Here is a 17,435-nt window from a genome sequence, read left to right on the forward strand (position 1 = left end):
ACAGCATGAGCTCAAACATCTAGAAATACAAAAACTACAAAGCAGCATTCCCTTGGAAATTTAGGTGTTAGTCCGGATCTATGTGTCTATTTTTAAAGAAGTGAATTTCTAAAACTTGAGATTTAAAAGCAATAAGAACTTCTCAAGTATATCCATAAGGCTAGAAGCTTAGGGACCAAAGATGTGGAATATATGTGGCAGAAATAAATGAGTACATAAATGGAGAGAAAGACAAACGGAAGACGAGTAGTCTTTGAAGTAGAGAATCCCAGGGTTTTTTGATTGAATATCTGGCCAATAGCAAGAAAGAGGCCATGGAGCGATTTGCGCGTTATACTCAGAAATGTTTCCCCACAACAAAAGGCGCTTGCAGAAGCCCTGACCCTGGAGGGGAAGCTTCACCCTCTACGCACGCAGACAGGCTCCTGGGTGTTATGATTCAGCCCTCACTAACCCCGGAAGCTCTCCTACCTCGGCACGTGGGCAGAGGGCTGCTCCACTGGCCGTTGCTCCTACACTGGGCTCGAGATGCGCCCTGCAACAAGTAGCCGGTGTTGCAGGTGAAGTTCACGACATCGTTCAGGTTGAACTCGCTGCCGTTAGTGAAGCCGTGGGCAGGGTTCCCCGGGTGGCCACAGGTGATGGCTACGGAGGAAGACAGGTCCACATTAACAAGTCATCACTCTCACCTGGCATTCTTTATTAATACATGTACAGGTATGTTAAATGTATGAATTAAGGGGTTGACAGCTAATCAGATATGTTGCAGATTGTGTTTATATTTGGAAGGGAATATTGAGAGAAAGAATCACGGGCTGAACCCACAGGTTTTTATTATAATCGTGGAAAATGACTAGCACCTGGCAAATGTACTTTCTTCATCATCATCATTATTATTTCTTACATCATGATAGAATATCAGGTAATTTCAAAATAAAGCAGTGAAAAACAAGAGATGCTAAATTTTTGTATTAATCATGAGTTCTGAATATTTTCCCCTTAGAACACACCAGCTAATTTTGTGGAACTCTCATCTTGAAACATTATAGGGACTTGGATGATAATTTAAATTGTGTATGCATAAATTAATCCAATATCAATTTAAACATCATGAAATTAGGAAAAATAAGAGTACATGCTCAAATCATATTTTCTTTGACATTCCCTATTGTATGGTCCTTTGGAACATAGCCAACCCTCATTATGTCATGTCCACAATAACAGCAATATAAATCATGAACATATCCTTCATTGGCCCTTTCAAAAGAAACACATTACAGTTGTAAAACTGGTGTTTTCCTTCTCATTTATCTTGTCAACAATTTTTTTCTTCTAAGTAAAGCTTTCACCCTGGAACTGTGTACAGTTACCACAGCACTATCACAGAGAACACTTGTCACTGTCCTAAACTTACATCAACAATCCCTTTGTTTAAGAAAATAAAGAACATATTAGGAAAAAAAACTGGTTTAAAAGGAAATTTGCATAAGGGTACAATCTTCTAAAAATAGGAGTCAGCATTCGTCTCTCAAGTTATAAAGTTTGAGGACAACGGTTACATACAATTTCACCTCTTTATTAAAGGGAGGACTGCGTACAAACTCTCTGCGTTCTTGATGAAGCAATGACAAGAACACAAAACAACACAGAAGCTTGGCGGGTGGCTACCGTGGGGCCCCTGCAAAGCCAACCTGCAGACTCGGACCCAGCACCTCTATCCTCCTCTGGTGGGATGCTGTTTCCACCTTGTTGTCCTGGGACAACGTTGGGGGAATGAATGCCTGACATCCCTCATCCTGGGACCCATCTGAGATGAGCTGGTGAGCAAATTCAATGTGGAGGGAGCCTGGAGGAGGCGCCAGAAGGACATGGAACGAGAGAAGGACCAAAGACGGACAGGGAGGAGCGCCCACGTTCTCTCTCTTCCGACAGCTCTCCATCCATTCTCTGAGCTTAAACGTGTCTGTGTTACGACCTAATGACAAAAGAAAACACCACGAAGGGAAGCACCCGCCGACTTAGTTCACAGGCTGTACTTACGGACACAGACTGGGGTGTGTCCGGACCACTTGTGGTCTTGCAAGCATATCCGGACGGAAGTCCCCACGAGCCGGAAACCGGGGTTGCACTGATAAACCACGGTGTCCCTGTAACTGAAGCCATCGCCGCTGATGTGGCCGTTCACGATGGGATCCGGGGACCCACAGTGGCCAGCTGAAAAGCAAGCAAAACCAACAAAAACACGCTGGAGAGCTTGTCTTCTATAAAAGTACCACATTCGTGGAGAAACAACAGAGTCCTACGGTATGGCACGGGGAACTCTATTCAACATCCTGGGATAAACCAGAATGGAAAAGAATATACAAAAGGATATATATGTATATGTATAACTGGGTCACTATGCTGTACAGGAAAAATTAACACACCATTGTAAATCAAGTAGACCCCAATAAAAAAATCTAAAATAATAAAAGTACTACATTCAAAATTAGTTTATCTTTATTGTCAAGTGACTGACAGAATTGAATGCAAACATTATTGGAATTTTTTCCATTTATATATTTTTTATTTGATAGAGTTTTCTTCAACTCATTAATTTTTCTCAACAATTGTGGGTAACATAAGTAATAGTTCAAATATAAAATTGTTAAAAGGTATTTCCCCAGTTATGGTTTCTCCATTTATTTCTTTTACTTATTTTTCTTACTGATATTTTATGTTATTTATCTATTTATTCTATTTCCAAATAAAAGCCAAAAGAAAGGAAGAGACACTTGGAATTAATATAAGTTCGGTAACCCTACTGAAAATGGGTAGCAAAGAAAAGGATGGAAGGATCTCCAGTGAGAGACTAGATTCCTGAACTACCTGTGAAATTCCAAAGGAAGGATTGATATCAGAAAATAAGTTCAATTTCAGAAAATGTCCATTTGAGTTATGTTTGCACTGATGTCTAGGGGAAACTGTCACATCCTCAGTTGAACACAGAAGTCCAGAGCTCAGGGGAGGGACACCCTGCAGACAGAGATTTAGGAAAAGCTAGATTACAGATGGAGGCTGAACCCAACAGGTGGCTGAGCTCGCCCGTGAAAAGTATGTACAGCAAGGAAAGAAAGGGCCCTAAAACGAAATTGGGGTGAACATCAACACTTCCGGGGAGGAAAACAGTACTGATGTGAGGACTCTGATATGTCAGGTCGCAGACGAACAGGGTGTCGGATAAGCTTCAGGACCAGGGGGCTTCCAAGTGGGGAAGGAAGCTAAAGGAATTTTCAGTCCTTCGTGAGTTGAAGGCTGGGGAGTGACAAAGGTTCTTTGCCTGACAAAGCTGTAATCCGGGTCCTGACACTCCTCCCAGGCCCACCTGTGCACCTACTTGTAAAAGCCGACTTTAGCAAGCACCCTGCTAAGTCAGCCTGCAAGAACCCTCCAGTCTCAACATCTGATCCAGTTTCTCACGGCACCTGCCACTGGTAGGTGGGTTCAGCCAGAACCCCTCCAAGCCCTGAGGTTCCCTCTCAGGAATGTCCCACCCGTGCCCCCTCCCTGCCCCTTGGCTGTGACCCCCACGGGCCCACAAGGAATCTGGAGTTGAGCCATATCTTTGTGAAATCCCATCACCCTGGTCCCTACACCAACCGCTAGGGTCCTAAATGAAGTCTGCCTCATTATCTTTAAGGAACGCCATGAATATTCTTTCTCTGTAACAGTAGGAAGGTGCTGTGTGGTCCGGGGAAAACCAGGAAAGGCGGGATTCCCTTCTCTTTCGCTCTCCTTCCACTTTCTTTGCTTCCCCTCCATCCGTCATCCCCTCTGTCCCTCCCCCACCCCACCTCTCCCCTCCTCACGTACATGGAAAGAGTATCTTGTTAACAAACTATGGAGCATTAGCAGTAACTGACATGAAAAGGATGTGAGTGACACAGGGGTTTCGGATAGACAAGGAGAGTTCCTAAATTGTCCGCCAAAACTCGCTCCTTAGGCTGGAGCAGCTGCAGGGCGTTTTGGGGTGGATTTCCCCTGGCCACTGCCGCCCCGAATAGAGCACCCAGCTGCCAGTGCTCTACTCAGAGTACAGCAACCCCAGAGCTGAGAGCATGGCCAAACTACTGTCATAGGACACTCAGGGTTAATGCCACCGTTCTGGAAGAATTCACAGCACTGCCCTCTATTTCTGTTTAAGGCAATGCAGCTGCGTGGTGTTATCCTAGGTCTGAACTAGATCTGTTATCAGCAGGATGACCTTGCAGAGGACAGAGGGAGAAAACCAAATCGGTGATGGGTGTCCCTCCCTCTTTGAGCAGAAACTCTGCCCAACATTTGTAAGAGGTCGGGTCAAGTTGTGCTCGATTCGCTTGATCTCTTGTCACCTCTGCAGCTTTTCCACTCAGCCAGATACAGATCAATAAAGCTGATTCTGACCAGAAGCCAGATCGCCTCCCCCCACACCAGGCGTGACACAAGCAGGGAACTGGGAGGAGGCTGAATGTTCTCCGGGGGTTGAAGGGAGAGCTTCTGAGGCTGTTATCCTGAACATGGATGCGGGCTCCTTCCCAGAGGCTGGGCTTTGCACGGCCATCTCTGTCAGGTAGAGACATGGAGCCCCACTCACATCCCCGAGACAAGAAAGGAGCCAGAGCCGCCACGCGCGGGCTTACTGCAGGGATCCAGCCACTTCCCGGCGAGAAGGAAAAGATGTAATTTCTAGAAGCACACACCAAAATAACACACTCCAATCCTCAAAGGGAGTGTGGCCACCTGACTCCTGGCTGTTACTCTAGAGAATGTCAGGCATTTGGGGGTATTCTGAACGCCATCAGCACTCCAGGAGGAGGGGCCCAGGCTCAGGGTGACCGAGATGCTATACTGCGACAGAAAGTGCCATCCCTCTCCGTGATCTGCACAGCCTCACTCTTGACTGGGACAAACACGACTGGCTAGGCTCACTTTTAAACCTCAATCATATTTTTTTCATCTAAGTTTTCAGTAGGAGCACATGGTTCAAAGCTGCATTCTCTGTTGAAAGCCTGGCAAATGAGCACTCCTAACGGCAAGGAGATATCTGTACACTCCAGAAACCAGATGGCAAGGCTGACAGGCTTGTGTGGAAACAAAGACTTCCAACAGCAACTCTTCTCTGACACGTGGTCACTTCAGTTCTGGGAGGAACTGGCCTTAAAGACCTAAGGAAAATCGGGGATGTCTTTCAAAAACATTCCCTTTCAGCTCAGTGCCTGAAAGAAGAATTGACGGCTTCACCTCAAACTTCACTTCCTATTTTAAGTAAACGTGGACGATGTGACTTCTGGATCTGAAGCTGGTAGAGAACAATCTGTTTGTCACTCTTATAACTTTCCAGCCCTCAGGTGAGTTCCTCTTTAAAACATTCAAAGCCTTAGACCAATTATGGACTATTCACAAATATAGAATATTCCACTTACAGTATTGAACCAAAATTTCAACAGTAACATGTCGAAATATTGTAGAAGGGAAAAACTGTATGAGGTGGAATTTGAGTTCAATGTACTCTGAGCTCTATTTCAAATTTAAGATTCTGTTATCCTATGATAATACTGGGATATGTCCTTTGTGAATTTTTTTTAATGTCGCCCCAGTTTTGTTATAGACACACTATGTAGAAAGCACTTCTCTATCTTTGTAACTATGTTCAGGCATCTGCTGAGTGTCTAACACGTATTAGTCACTCATTAAACAGTTGATGAGGTGAATAGAAATAAAGTAACTTCACAATGGACCGTGTTGCCCTTTACATTTTCAGAGCATTTCCAAATCCACTGTCTCCTAGGTGGCTTTCCTTTATTGGTAATAACTGAATGCTGACTAGCTGTGGGCCAGCAATGTCCTTGGGGCTGGGGATTCAATGAAAAATAAGATACAATCATAAAAGAGACAGGAGGTCTGACACAGAAAGTGCCCCAGGGTGTTTGCCCCTAAAGAGGTGAGGAACAGGGAAACTTCCCTGGTGGTCCAGTGGTTAAGAATACGCCTTGCAACACAGGTGACACCAGTTCAATCCCGGGTCAGGGAGCTAAGATCCCACGTGCCGCAGGGCAACTAAGCCCTCGCACCGCAACTAGAGAGAAGCCCACTGTAATGAACAGTCCTAAGACCCAACTCAGCCAAAATAAATAAATAAATAAACATTTTCAAAAATAAATAAATAAAAATTAAAAGTACACTGAAACTAAAAAGAGGTGAGGAGTGGAGAGGGACATGTAGCCTAGCTGGGCATCAGACACCCTGAAAGAGGCAACATGTAAGGCCTGAAGGGTGCATGTTTGTTAGCCCGGTGGAGGTGAGAGAATGGTCCCTGTATTGAGAACTTTGATTTATTTTTAGAGTCTCAGTTAAAATGAAGACGATGGAGCTATTGGACCAAATTATCCATTTCCCAGAAGGGCACCCATTTTATCCTCTTCGGTTTATGACCTTACATATTTCATGTGCTACATCTCCATAATTTTGGGTGCATTTAATTATTACTATTCTACTGAGTATAAAAAGCAGTAAAGAAGGATAAGTAACTCTATTAACTGGAAAAAAAAAGAATTGGGATGAGGGCAGCCCTGGATATTTCAAAACAAAATATCAACTAAATAAAATAATGTAATTATCCAATAGATCGGACACTGTGATGCCAGGCCCCTAGGTTTTGTGCTTGTGCTTTTGTTTACTTGTTTCTTTTTCATTAGCATTTGGCTTCAGCTTAAACAAAGATCACTAAATGTTTTTTACAGGCAATTCTGTAGCCAGTGTCGTCACACCTAGGAAATCAAGGAAGCCAAATTTCCTGACAAATGCTTCCATTAAAGTGCGGACAGAAAATCTAAGTGAAAAGCATGTGGCCTATTTTATTTTTACATCAATCCTACTCGTGAATTTAATAATCTGCCACTAATCAGAGCCTGAGAGTTCTGGCTAGCAAGGAGCTAAAGAATCAGGTAGAATGTCGTAAAACTGTAACTGCATATGATTTTTAATTCAATGGACAGATTGATTGATAGATATAGAGACATATCCTAAAGGAACTGCTGAATTTTCTTTTAGTTAAGTGTGAATAACCAATTCTACTACTTCCACATTCCTAGAACTTTACATTTTAATTCTCCATTTTCTCCCTGCTGAAGACAGGCATTACTATGGAACGGGTAATTCTCCAACTGCTTAAAATTGTTCTTGAGAGAATCAGTAGCAGAATCAAAAATTCCATGCTGGGGTGGGTATTTTCCAGTTCTAGTCAGGTGACTCTGTTTCACACACTATACCATTAAAAAATATCATTCAAATTGGCCTGTTAAGACGAACTGAACAATGGAATAGGAATTCCATGAAATTCAGAAAAATTGAGATTTCATACCTGTGAGTGGGTCACAAGAGTTTGCGGTTTCACCTCATTTGCAAAATGACTCCTCTGTGAAAATCACTGGCCTTTAAGTTTCTGCTACTTTAGATATAACGAAAGCTGTATTGTTTTTATTTACTATATTTTAGTTATTATGCTTTAGTTAGATGTCCCAAATAGAAAAGAGAATCTCTTTTAACAATCTTTCTCGAAAATTGAGTTAGGAGGAATAAAATCTACCAAACTTCGCTAAAACACAGAGTGGTGGCCAGGTTGAATGAATGCCAGTCACCTCTCACAGGGAGAAGTCGCCTTGGGGCTGCCATGAGCCAAACCCAGGGAGAAAAAGGGACGGGCAAGGGGATTCTCAGTTTCCTCCTGGGTCGAGGGTTTCCCGCAAACTCGTCCCGCATTGGTAACTGGAGAAGGCAGACGGCGGCCCAGCTGTGTGGGAGCCCAGCTCACGGTCTGAAGCACAGAGAAGCTGCCAGCCCACGGCCCTGACATCATGCAGCCCGGGCCAGCACACGGGACGGGGACCGGCACTTCCCACGAGTAACGCATTTATCCCTCAGGGCAGGGCCTCAGCAGCACCAGCCTCTCCAAGCAGTGGTCCTAGAAGGTTATTGTCCAGAGTGTACACGCAGATGTTTTAGTGTGTGTCGTACAACGATTCTGAGTAGCAGAGTGAATATTCTGAAAACTGCGCCCTGGATGAATGGAATCCCTTGCAACCTCTGTCCCCATACCTGCCGTTGCATCCCTGCTGTCTGGGAGTCACATGCACGTACACTGTAGAGATGGAGCCCCACCCATGGGCAGGGTTTTGCAGCAGCTAGCTGAGTTCTCTGGACTGCGCATCACTGTTTCTGATGCTGCAGTGATCACGGTCTGCAACCTAACAAACCGCACTGACTTGCAGTGGTGACTTTGCTGAGTGGCAAACACAGAGTGTCAGATGTCAGTCAGCAGATGTGCCTAACCTCATAACAAAGGCAGAGTCTGAATGCTTCTTTCAAGTACTGAATACTTTCAGGGAACGTGTGTTAGAGTCTCTTACAATTACCTAGACTCGTGCAATTTCAGAAGCGAATTCTGTGATTTGGGAATTTAATACAGTTCCACTGGTGCCATGGAAACCTGCTCCTCCAGGGGACCTGCTGGGTGCGTGGCTCCCAGGTTACAGTAGTTCCCTGTGCTGGGCATCCTCGCTGCGGGGTCTGTGCGTCAACAGGAACTGAATAGCTGGATCTCTCTCCTGTCCTAAGGCCACACTGTCTCACACTCACATGTACACACAAACACGTCGCCCCCCCCACCCCAGAATTCCCTATTTTAAGGTCACCTTCTTTTCACTGTGCCAGTCTGTATCAGTACAAATACTAAATATTGGTTTGGGGATTAGAACCGAATACATTCATACATTTTTAGAAAATCTACAAACCAAATATTCAACCTTCATGTTTGCTTTGTTATTATTGGTACTTATTGCTGAAAATAAAATAATAAGCGTTGTAAGTACGCTGTATCTGCAAGAGAATCAGAAATGCAATCTGCTTCATTCTGCCCATTCCAGTGATAACTGCAGCTTGGGGCTAAAGGCAGGGGTATTTGGCAGTGAATTCTAAAGCCAATAGCAAACACCGCTTGAGTATTAACAAATGGTCATGAAATGTCAGATGGATCAGATCCTCTTATGTACAGGGAACACGTTTAAGAGCATTAAACATTGATGGATGGTATTTAAATCTCCAGATCTGTGCATATTAAAGGAACACATTTGAGTTCTCACAAATGAGACTTCTTTTTCTCCACGAGCAATTTTGAGGGGTAATGTTGAGCAACTTTGTGAAGTCCGAGAAAATGTAGTATCGCAAAAAGAACGTGAACCTTTGCAGGGATCGGCCGGTGGGGCGTGATGAGCTGTACAACACTATGTGCCCTCAGTAACACCAACAACCAGGGCTCATCGCTTTGCCACAAAATACATTTGTATCACAGCTCTGTTTGACACACCCTAGTCAATGGCAATTATCTTAAACCATATTTGATAAGAAAATTTCAGGCCAGTACCATGATTTGGGTAGTCTCTGGGGCTTTCAGAAATCTTTCATCTGCCTTTTTATTAGTATAGTTCCTCAATGTACCACACTTTTTACCTCTATCACTTTGCCACACTACCCTTTTGCATAAAACTTTCACATTCTTGTCTGCCTGTAAAATGTCATATAACTTAATCCAAATCCACCTTGTGTTTGCAGTCTTCACAAACCCTAAAGGAATTACTGCCCATTAAGACTCAATGCAAACATCTCCCTTATTTTAGGTTTCCCTGCAGAAGGAGACCTCTATCTCCAGGACCATCCGTTTACAATACCTACATGGTGAGGGTTGTTTTGTTTTGAATTCAGCAAATAGAAATAGAATTTTTCTTACCTATTTATCTCCACTCTGAGACTGTGAGTTCTAAGAGCAGTGTCATGGCCTCTGCACCAGCATTAGCCCCTGCCTGATCTAGAGGGGGTGTTCGTGAAAGGACGTGAATTCTTTCCACGATCACACTGCCATGTTAGCACCGTCCCTCAGCATCATGTGACCACAGAGAGCCCCAGCCCCGGATGTGCTTGGTCCAGGTGAACCATCAGGGCCTCCTGCCTCACAGTTCTGCACCTGTGCAGCTGCTGTTTGTTCTGCGGCTCTCATTTCTGGGATGACTCTAGTCCATTTCTGTGTGTTGGAGTCCCCTGTTCATCAAAGTGGCTCCCTCCCTGGGTATGGGGAGGATTTTGCATGGACCTCTCTCCTCACATTCATCAATCTCAAATTTTTATTAAAGATACTTGGTTTTTATCTTATTTATTCCTTTGATGATAATTTTCTTAAAAGAAAAAAGAACCACCTCCTTTACATCCTGTGCAATATTTCTTGAGGAATTAAATGAATATCACTAGATAATATTCAGAAATAGAGACAGAAGCACTTGTGGCTGGGAGGAATATTGTGACATTTATCTGCGAGCCACTGATAATGCAGATGTAATATGTGAAGATTAGCACTGAGTGTTTCCAAATGTGTTCCCTTCCCTGACTACCATACCGCCTAAGGGTTATACTGCAGGTCTCTTTTATACCAAGATCAAGGAGGGAGGGGTTAATCTTTCTGCTCTAATATCATCTTTTTGCTGCAATATAAGCATTGTCATAATCACTTGTTTTATTAAAAATTTGTACGTGGATCTATCATCAAATACAAGGCATTTGAATACTTTCCAGTTTTATTCCCTAACAACTATGAAAAAACTTGGTCTCATGATATCATTTTGAATCATGTCATTTAGCTATTTTAGCCACATGAATGTCACCATGATATCATATTTACAAAAGAATTCATCTCCTCATAGGTCATTATAGCAAATGCAAACTTACTTCAGATAATAGCAAAATAATCTAATGAAAAAAAGACAATGTTCTTTAGGTGGGAATGTCTCAATCTATCACTGACGTCTTGAGTAAACAGATTAAAGAGGTAACAGTGAAAGACATGATGGGTTATTATGTGTTGAAAAAGTCTAAATGATATAAATGGTATTAAAAGATTAATGTAGCTTTCTATGATAGGAGACCTGGATTACAAATGTACAACCTCGTGTAGTCGGTGTGCTCTGTGTCGGGTGCAATGCAAACTACCGCAGGGAAGGTAAACAGAAGAAAATAATTATGGGAGCGTGGGGACAGTAAAACTTCCCTGATGGACTATAAGTTACCTGATATGCAGATACGGGGTGAGCCTTCTCAGTGCTTAATTCTCCAGCCCAGGGAGATTTGTAGCATTGCACAGCACAGATGGTAAATCAGAACAAGTCCGGGGCAATTCACAGCACCCTGGGAGAGCCCAGTTGTAAAGCAGGGATGATGGCGTTGATTAAGTGTGGGCTAACCCTTTATAAAAATGTACTCTGATACACATAATGTATTACTTTGCCTAAATTTTAGGGATAATTATGGTTGCACACAGGGTTGCCCAGCTTTCCTTATTCTATCTTTTCTCAAAGGTTCTAGCTTAGAATTCAGACTAGGTACCCGCAAACACAGCATAGATTAGGTTCTTGAATGTTAGACAAAGAAAATCACCCGTCATCTCCTTAAATCCAGCTCTCCTACCATTAACAATCACAAGACTCTCACTGTGGCAGCGCCTGTGCATATGCTTGGCCATTTCCGCTGCAATGATCATCAAGGAATTGGCGTATTCTTCCCTGACGGAAACCACTGGAAATAACCATCGGACCACAACTAGAAATAAGCGATCCCTGCTCCACATGAAATAGAAGGAAAATCTCAGGCAAAAGCGTTTTTGTTCTAGTAACCCTAAAAATAAGCAAGATACCTCACGCACAACTTGAAAAATGTTTTTTTGCCAAAGTATTTTGCATTGTGATGGAGAAAGCATGGTGGGTGTAGAATCAATAAAGCTCAGAGTCTAATGGAGCCCCAGATAAAAACCTGCCAGGTGGCCAACCACCTTCTATAGGAAGTCTTCATTGCATTTCTGGACAGATCCCACATGTTAAAAAATAAATAAGGGAAAATATTTCTTATATTGGGTCTGAAAACTATTTTTCTGTACATAGCATCTGCTATTTCAAACCAATGAATGGAGCTGTTTCACTAATGTCATTAGCAATCCTGGTCCTTGCCCTTGGCAGATGTGTTTAATTAATTTTATTTTTGTTTCTTTTTCTTTTCTTCTTTTTCCCACCAACTATTTTAAATATTTGAAAATATTAATTACTTCCTAACTTTTCTCTCAGCCAAACTTAGGATCACAAGTTTTCCAAACATTCCTCCAGTGTCATGGTTACCAGATCCTTCACCACATACACATTTCAATTCCTCAAGATCCCAGGTAAACAATCTCACAGAACTGAAATCATCACCCCAGATATGGCCCACCCAGGCTCACGGAACAAGATGGAGACTAGTCACAAAACAATATCAGTGTCAGAGGCATATCTTCACACAAACGAGCCTTCCATTGTCCAAAACACCCAGTCCTTCTGTGTGTGCTATGATTTCATAATTTTCTCCTCAGCATGTACATTGACAGTTATTTTGTTTTTTACTTTGAGTAAAATTTTACACTATTTCCATTATTTTCCTATGTCTAATGAAATCTATTTGGCCTACCATTCAATTTGAAGATTTCCTGAATCTGTCATTACACATTTATTCTCACTCTTTCAGCTAGCAGTGTTATGCCCTCATCCAGGAGCTAAATAAATGTTTTGGAAAGGACTAGAGTGAGGAGAGAGAAACATACACCTGGAAACCTCCTTCCCAAATCACAGCAATCCACTGAACATCATTCATGTACTGTCCCTCAGGCAATCTTTATTTTATTTTATTTTATTTTTTGTGGTACGTGGGCCTCTCACTGTTGTGGCCTCTCCTGTTGCAGAGCACAGGCTCCGGACGCGCAGGCTTAGAGGCCATGGCTCACGGGCCCAGCCGCTCCGCGGCATGTGGGATCTTCCCAGACCAGGGAACAAACCCATGTCCCCTGCATCGACAGGTGGACTCTCAACCACTGTGCCACTGGGGAAGCCCCCTCAGGCAATCTTTTAAAGACTTAACCTAAGGTCCACATTACTCTTTCTTAATTGTAAGAGTTATGATGGAAAACCTTGACATACATCTTGCCCAAAATTTAGAAACACCGTTTCTGAAGACTATCTTTAAACACCCATCTAAAAGTAACATCAAACAAAGATGGGTCCAGACTTGCATGTTAATTTTGTGAACCTATGTTAGCTCTTCATAAATATACATCACACAAGAACTTACAAATAATAGATTTGATTATCTGCTCTGGGTATCATCAAGTTAACAAATCCATAGCTTCTGACAGCTAACTTCTTTTCCTTGTGTGTGAAAAGTCACACCAAATAGTTGTCTAATGCTAGAGTACTTCCTTTTAATGACATCCCACAGGAGCCAGTGACTCGGCCATCTTCTCCCTGGTACCCGAAGCTTGCTTGGATGGGACTCTCCTGGCCAGGAGACTCAACTCTACTTGAAACTCTCAAGTTCTCTTTGATGGACTCCTTCTCTTTCTTGAGGTTCCAGTGCCTGATAAAAAAGATCCTCTAACCTTCATATTCACATAATTCTTCTTTACAGAAAAGACAGCATGAGGAGGAAGCTGAGCCCTTCTGCTTTCTTTCATCCACTTCCTTTAACACCAACTCTGATGAGTGAGCTTGGGTTTTATTTCAAACATCACTTATGCATGGGCCTTGCATTTCATGGTCCTCAATACTTCTGTTGTTCCCAGCTCGTGGCAGATCTGTCCTTCAGGACATGGCCCTTCAAATGTACTTCATTCTCTTAACTGGATTCATTGTAGAACATCTGGTGTAACTGTCTCTGTTTCCTTGGGTAATTTCCCATTTCCTCCACACTGGGGTGATTTGTTTCTTAAAGTCAGAGTTTTGGGGGTTGTTTTGGTTTTTGAGGGTCCTGCCTCTTCTCTGTTAGAGTTGAAGTCATGCGATCATATGGACTATTTTTGGAAAGTATTTGAATTTTTGGAAAGTATCTTTAGCAACTACCTCCTTTGTCACTGTGAGTCATTTTCCTTCCGTGACTATATAGTTTATCCTCACAGGGTCCGTATGAGCCTGAAGGTTACCCAAGGTCATTTAGCTTGGTAGAAACCCAGACTTTTAAGACATTCAAAACCATGGAAACATACAAAGGAATAATTCAAATGACAAGAAATGGAAAGAAAATAATAGCGTGATAGGTAAGCAAGAGGCCCAGGAACCGTGCAGGATGGAAACCAAAATCATCCACGAAGAGCCACTTAGGTACTAAGCACCTGCTTGGTGCAGGTGCCTTGGGGTGGGGAGTCGTCTAGCAGGAAGGCTCATTTCTCCTTCAGTTAACCAACAAATTTCTCTTCATTGGTTAGAAGTAGCATAGTAGTATAACAGCCTCTTTTATTATATCTCTTTTTTGAGAGATAAATATATTGGTGAAGTAGCACAAAACTTTAAAAACTACTTACATACCCTAATGTTAAGAAGCCTGTGTTCTATGGTCAAATTGCTTAGGTTTAATGCTGTTTTTGATGCATATTATTGGCTTTGCAACGTTGGGCAAATTCCTAAGCTCTAAGTTTTGTTTCTTATCTGTAAGTAGGAGTACTGAGCACTTACGATATGCCTAACGAGAGTTCAGTAAGATAAAACTCAAAATGCACATTTTCAATCATCAATGAATAACACCATTCAAATTACTATAGCCAAATAGGGCATCTTGTTCATGTCTGGATTATGGAGGAATCCAGCATCTACTCTGTCAGACATCTGTGCCAGATTTAGGATCACAGCCCCTCTTCCCTTTCCCCTCTGAGCATTTTGTAATCTTCTCCAGCACAGACATCCCCTCTGTTCTCCGCCTGCTTGCTCTTCTCCCCACATTCTCTACTGTGTCTTGCACAGCATTCTGGGTCCTGTGGCCATATATTCCTGCTGGGTTACACTACATTATCTACCCAACAGCCACCGATTTTTCAGGAAGAGAGCTATCCTTCACTGCCATATGCTGTGTATTATGGATTTTACACCTTCAAGTCTCAGTGGTAGCTGGGAGACTATGTTTACAAACTTTTAAAATCTTTAAATTTATTACACATTCTTTACTCATTGGTTTATAAACATGTGGCTATGCATCATTTCTCACCCTTTTCTAATTGTGTCTTTTTTCTTTTAAATACTTCATGCCTTTCCAGCTGTATTATTCTTTATATGCCATGTCCAAGTTCTACAACACTAATGTTTTATACATTATAATCTGGACATTTTTCTTCCTCTTTATTTTCAGTTTAAATTCCTTCTGAGCACTCCCTCTTCCAAAAAGTGCCTAAGCCATATTGCATACCACTGAGGCCATGCCTTTGAGCTTCTCCATCCAGCCAACTATTCAATATGCATTTCGTCCTTTCTACTTCAAAGTCCTAACCTTCGGTCAGAAGAATGCCACACAACAGGTAAAGGTTTATTTGCAATCAGTAAGGCTCAAGCTGGTCCCATGATTCAACAGTTACATAAACTAAACTTGACACTTAAAGTCCCTGAGGCTACCACTGCCCTACCTTCATCCCATAAGGCACTAATCAAATGTAAATTGCTATTACTTTCCATCTTACAATTCATAGCGGAGATGCAATTTCGTAAATCACCTGATCCCCTTCGAAGGCACCAAGTTCCACTGCAGTTGACAGAGAAAACGTATCCCAACTGCAGCTGCCTTAAGGAGAGCACTACTCAGTGGCCAATCTCACAAGAACACTTAGGAAAGCTCAGAAAATCCCAGAAGCACTCGGCTGAAAACTACAGTGACTACACTCAACAGGAATATACACACACACAGTATTCAAGCAGCACTGATCTAAGTCTTGTATTAATCTGAAGGAAGTCATTTCATGGATAAGCCTGAAAACCTCCTTCTTTCGTCAGTTGCATTTTTCTGGGACTGCTACTTTACTCTCATCCTCAAATTCTCCTGAGTGTTTCTTCAAATTCTCTCCAGTGAAAAGAACAGATTATTACTATTTAAAATTTACTGGTCCTGGCTTAGCTGCTAAAGTGAGCCTAGCCCACAGAGGTTCAGAAGCTTAAACTTTCCAGCTTCTACTGCTTTGGAGTGATTACAAAATTATTGAGATCACAGAAAGAGTTCTAAAGAACTAAAGGCAGTTTACATATTTTGCAACTTACTTGGAGATCTAAAAGCATTAGAAATCACTGCACTTTAAGCTGCTTATTCAACAATTTTCATACACTTATTCAGAAGATTTTTCCATGGAAAATTTTTCAGCCCAATTTTTAAAAAAATTGTCATGCAGAAAATGTTAATCCTTGGGAAAAAGAAGACCAAGTTACTATGCACACTTTCAATTTTAAATAATTCATTGTCGTTATATTGACGGACATTAATATCACATTAACTTAATAACAATTTTTTAAAAATTTAAAAAGATAAAATGTATGATAATTTTGAAGTTTATTTTTGTGCATTCTAAAATCATGATGGCATTTGAGTGTAGTGACATGCTCAGCAGTCTATAAAATAGTCTTTGTGTCACTTAAGGCAACATGTGACCTGCATTTATTGCTCAGGTTTTTTTAAAATCCCTTTAGATACTTAAAGAAGAAGTCATATTGTAAAGTGCAGCATTAAAAACCCAGGTAGGGGGGCTTCCCTGGTGGCGCAGTAGTTGAGAACCTGCCTGCTAATGCAGGAGACACGGGTTCGAGCCCTGGTCTGGGAGGATCCCACATGCCGCAGAGCGACTGGGCCCGTGAGCCACAACTACTGAGCCTGCACGTCTGGAGCCTGTGCTCCGCAACAAGAGAGGCCGCGATAGTGAGAGGCCCGTGCACCGCTATGAAGAGTGGCCCCCGCTTGCCACAACTAGAGAAAGCCCTCGCACAGAAACGAAGACCCAACACAGCAAAAATAAATTAATTAATTAATAAACTCCTACCCCCAATATCCTCTTAAAAAAAACAAAAACAAAACCCAGGTAGGATTTAGTAACACTCTGTCAGAGCATTTATGGCAAGAAGTGCCATGATTTGCCCAGCCATCCTCTATTTTTAAGGTTTATTTGAGTTAAACAAGTGCCCGATGATGGATTAACTTACCCAGACAGCGAGTCTCAGGGCCGCTCCAGAGCCCGTTGGCCAAGCATTCTCTGACATGAGAACCCACAAGTGTGTAGCCTGTGTTACATGTGAATATGGCTGTGGCGCCATACACTGTCATTGTTCCAATCTTGTTCCCATTTGGGGGAAAGGACAGGCTTCCACACGAGATCACTAGAAGGGAAAGAGAAACAGAGTGAATATTCTTTCAGGTCTGCAGACTCTGCTCTTTTGTTTAAAAACGAGAAAATCTTCAGTCTTCGTTTTCATTAAGAACACGGGCAGAGGTGTCATCTAAGGGTGAGACAGACACACCACCTAGGAAGCTTAATTTTTCTTCTCTTATATCCTTGAAATGAA

At 42.3% G+C, this 17,435-nt stretch overlaps 1 protein-coding gene across 1 annotated transcript in view; it reads right to left on the minus strand.

Annotated features, from left to right (window-relative positions):
* Positions 1–17,435, minus strand: part of CSMD1 (CUB and Sushi multiple domains 1) — a gene marked incomplete at its 3' end in the record, with an annotated part of 1,728,858 nt that overhangs the window by 45,600 nt on the left and 1,665,823 nt on the right. Inside the window, exons 52-54 of the mRNA XM_082608811.1 lie at positions 17,076–17,249; positions 2,041–2,214; positions 472–645 (exon numbers count right to left, since the gene is read on the minus strand). Of these exons, the coding sequence (XP_082464937.1) occupies positions 472–645; positions 2,041–2,214; positions 17,076–17,249 (522 nt within the window). The remainder of the gene's footprint in view (positions 1–471; positions 646–2,040; positions 2,215–17,075; positions 17,250–17,435) is intronic.

The sequence above is a fragment of the Mesoplodon mirus genome (assembly GCF_964341445.2).
Source record: "Mesoplodon mirus genome assembly, chromosome: 20".
Lineage (NCBI taxonomy): Eukaryota > Metazoa > Chordata > Mammalia > Artiodactyla > Ziphiidae > Mesoplodon > Mesoplodon mirus.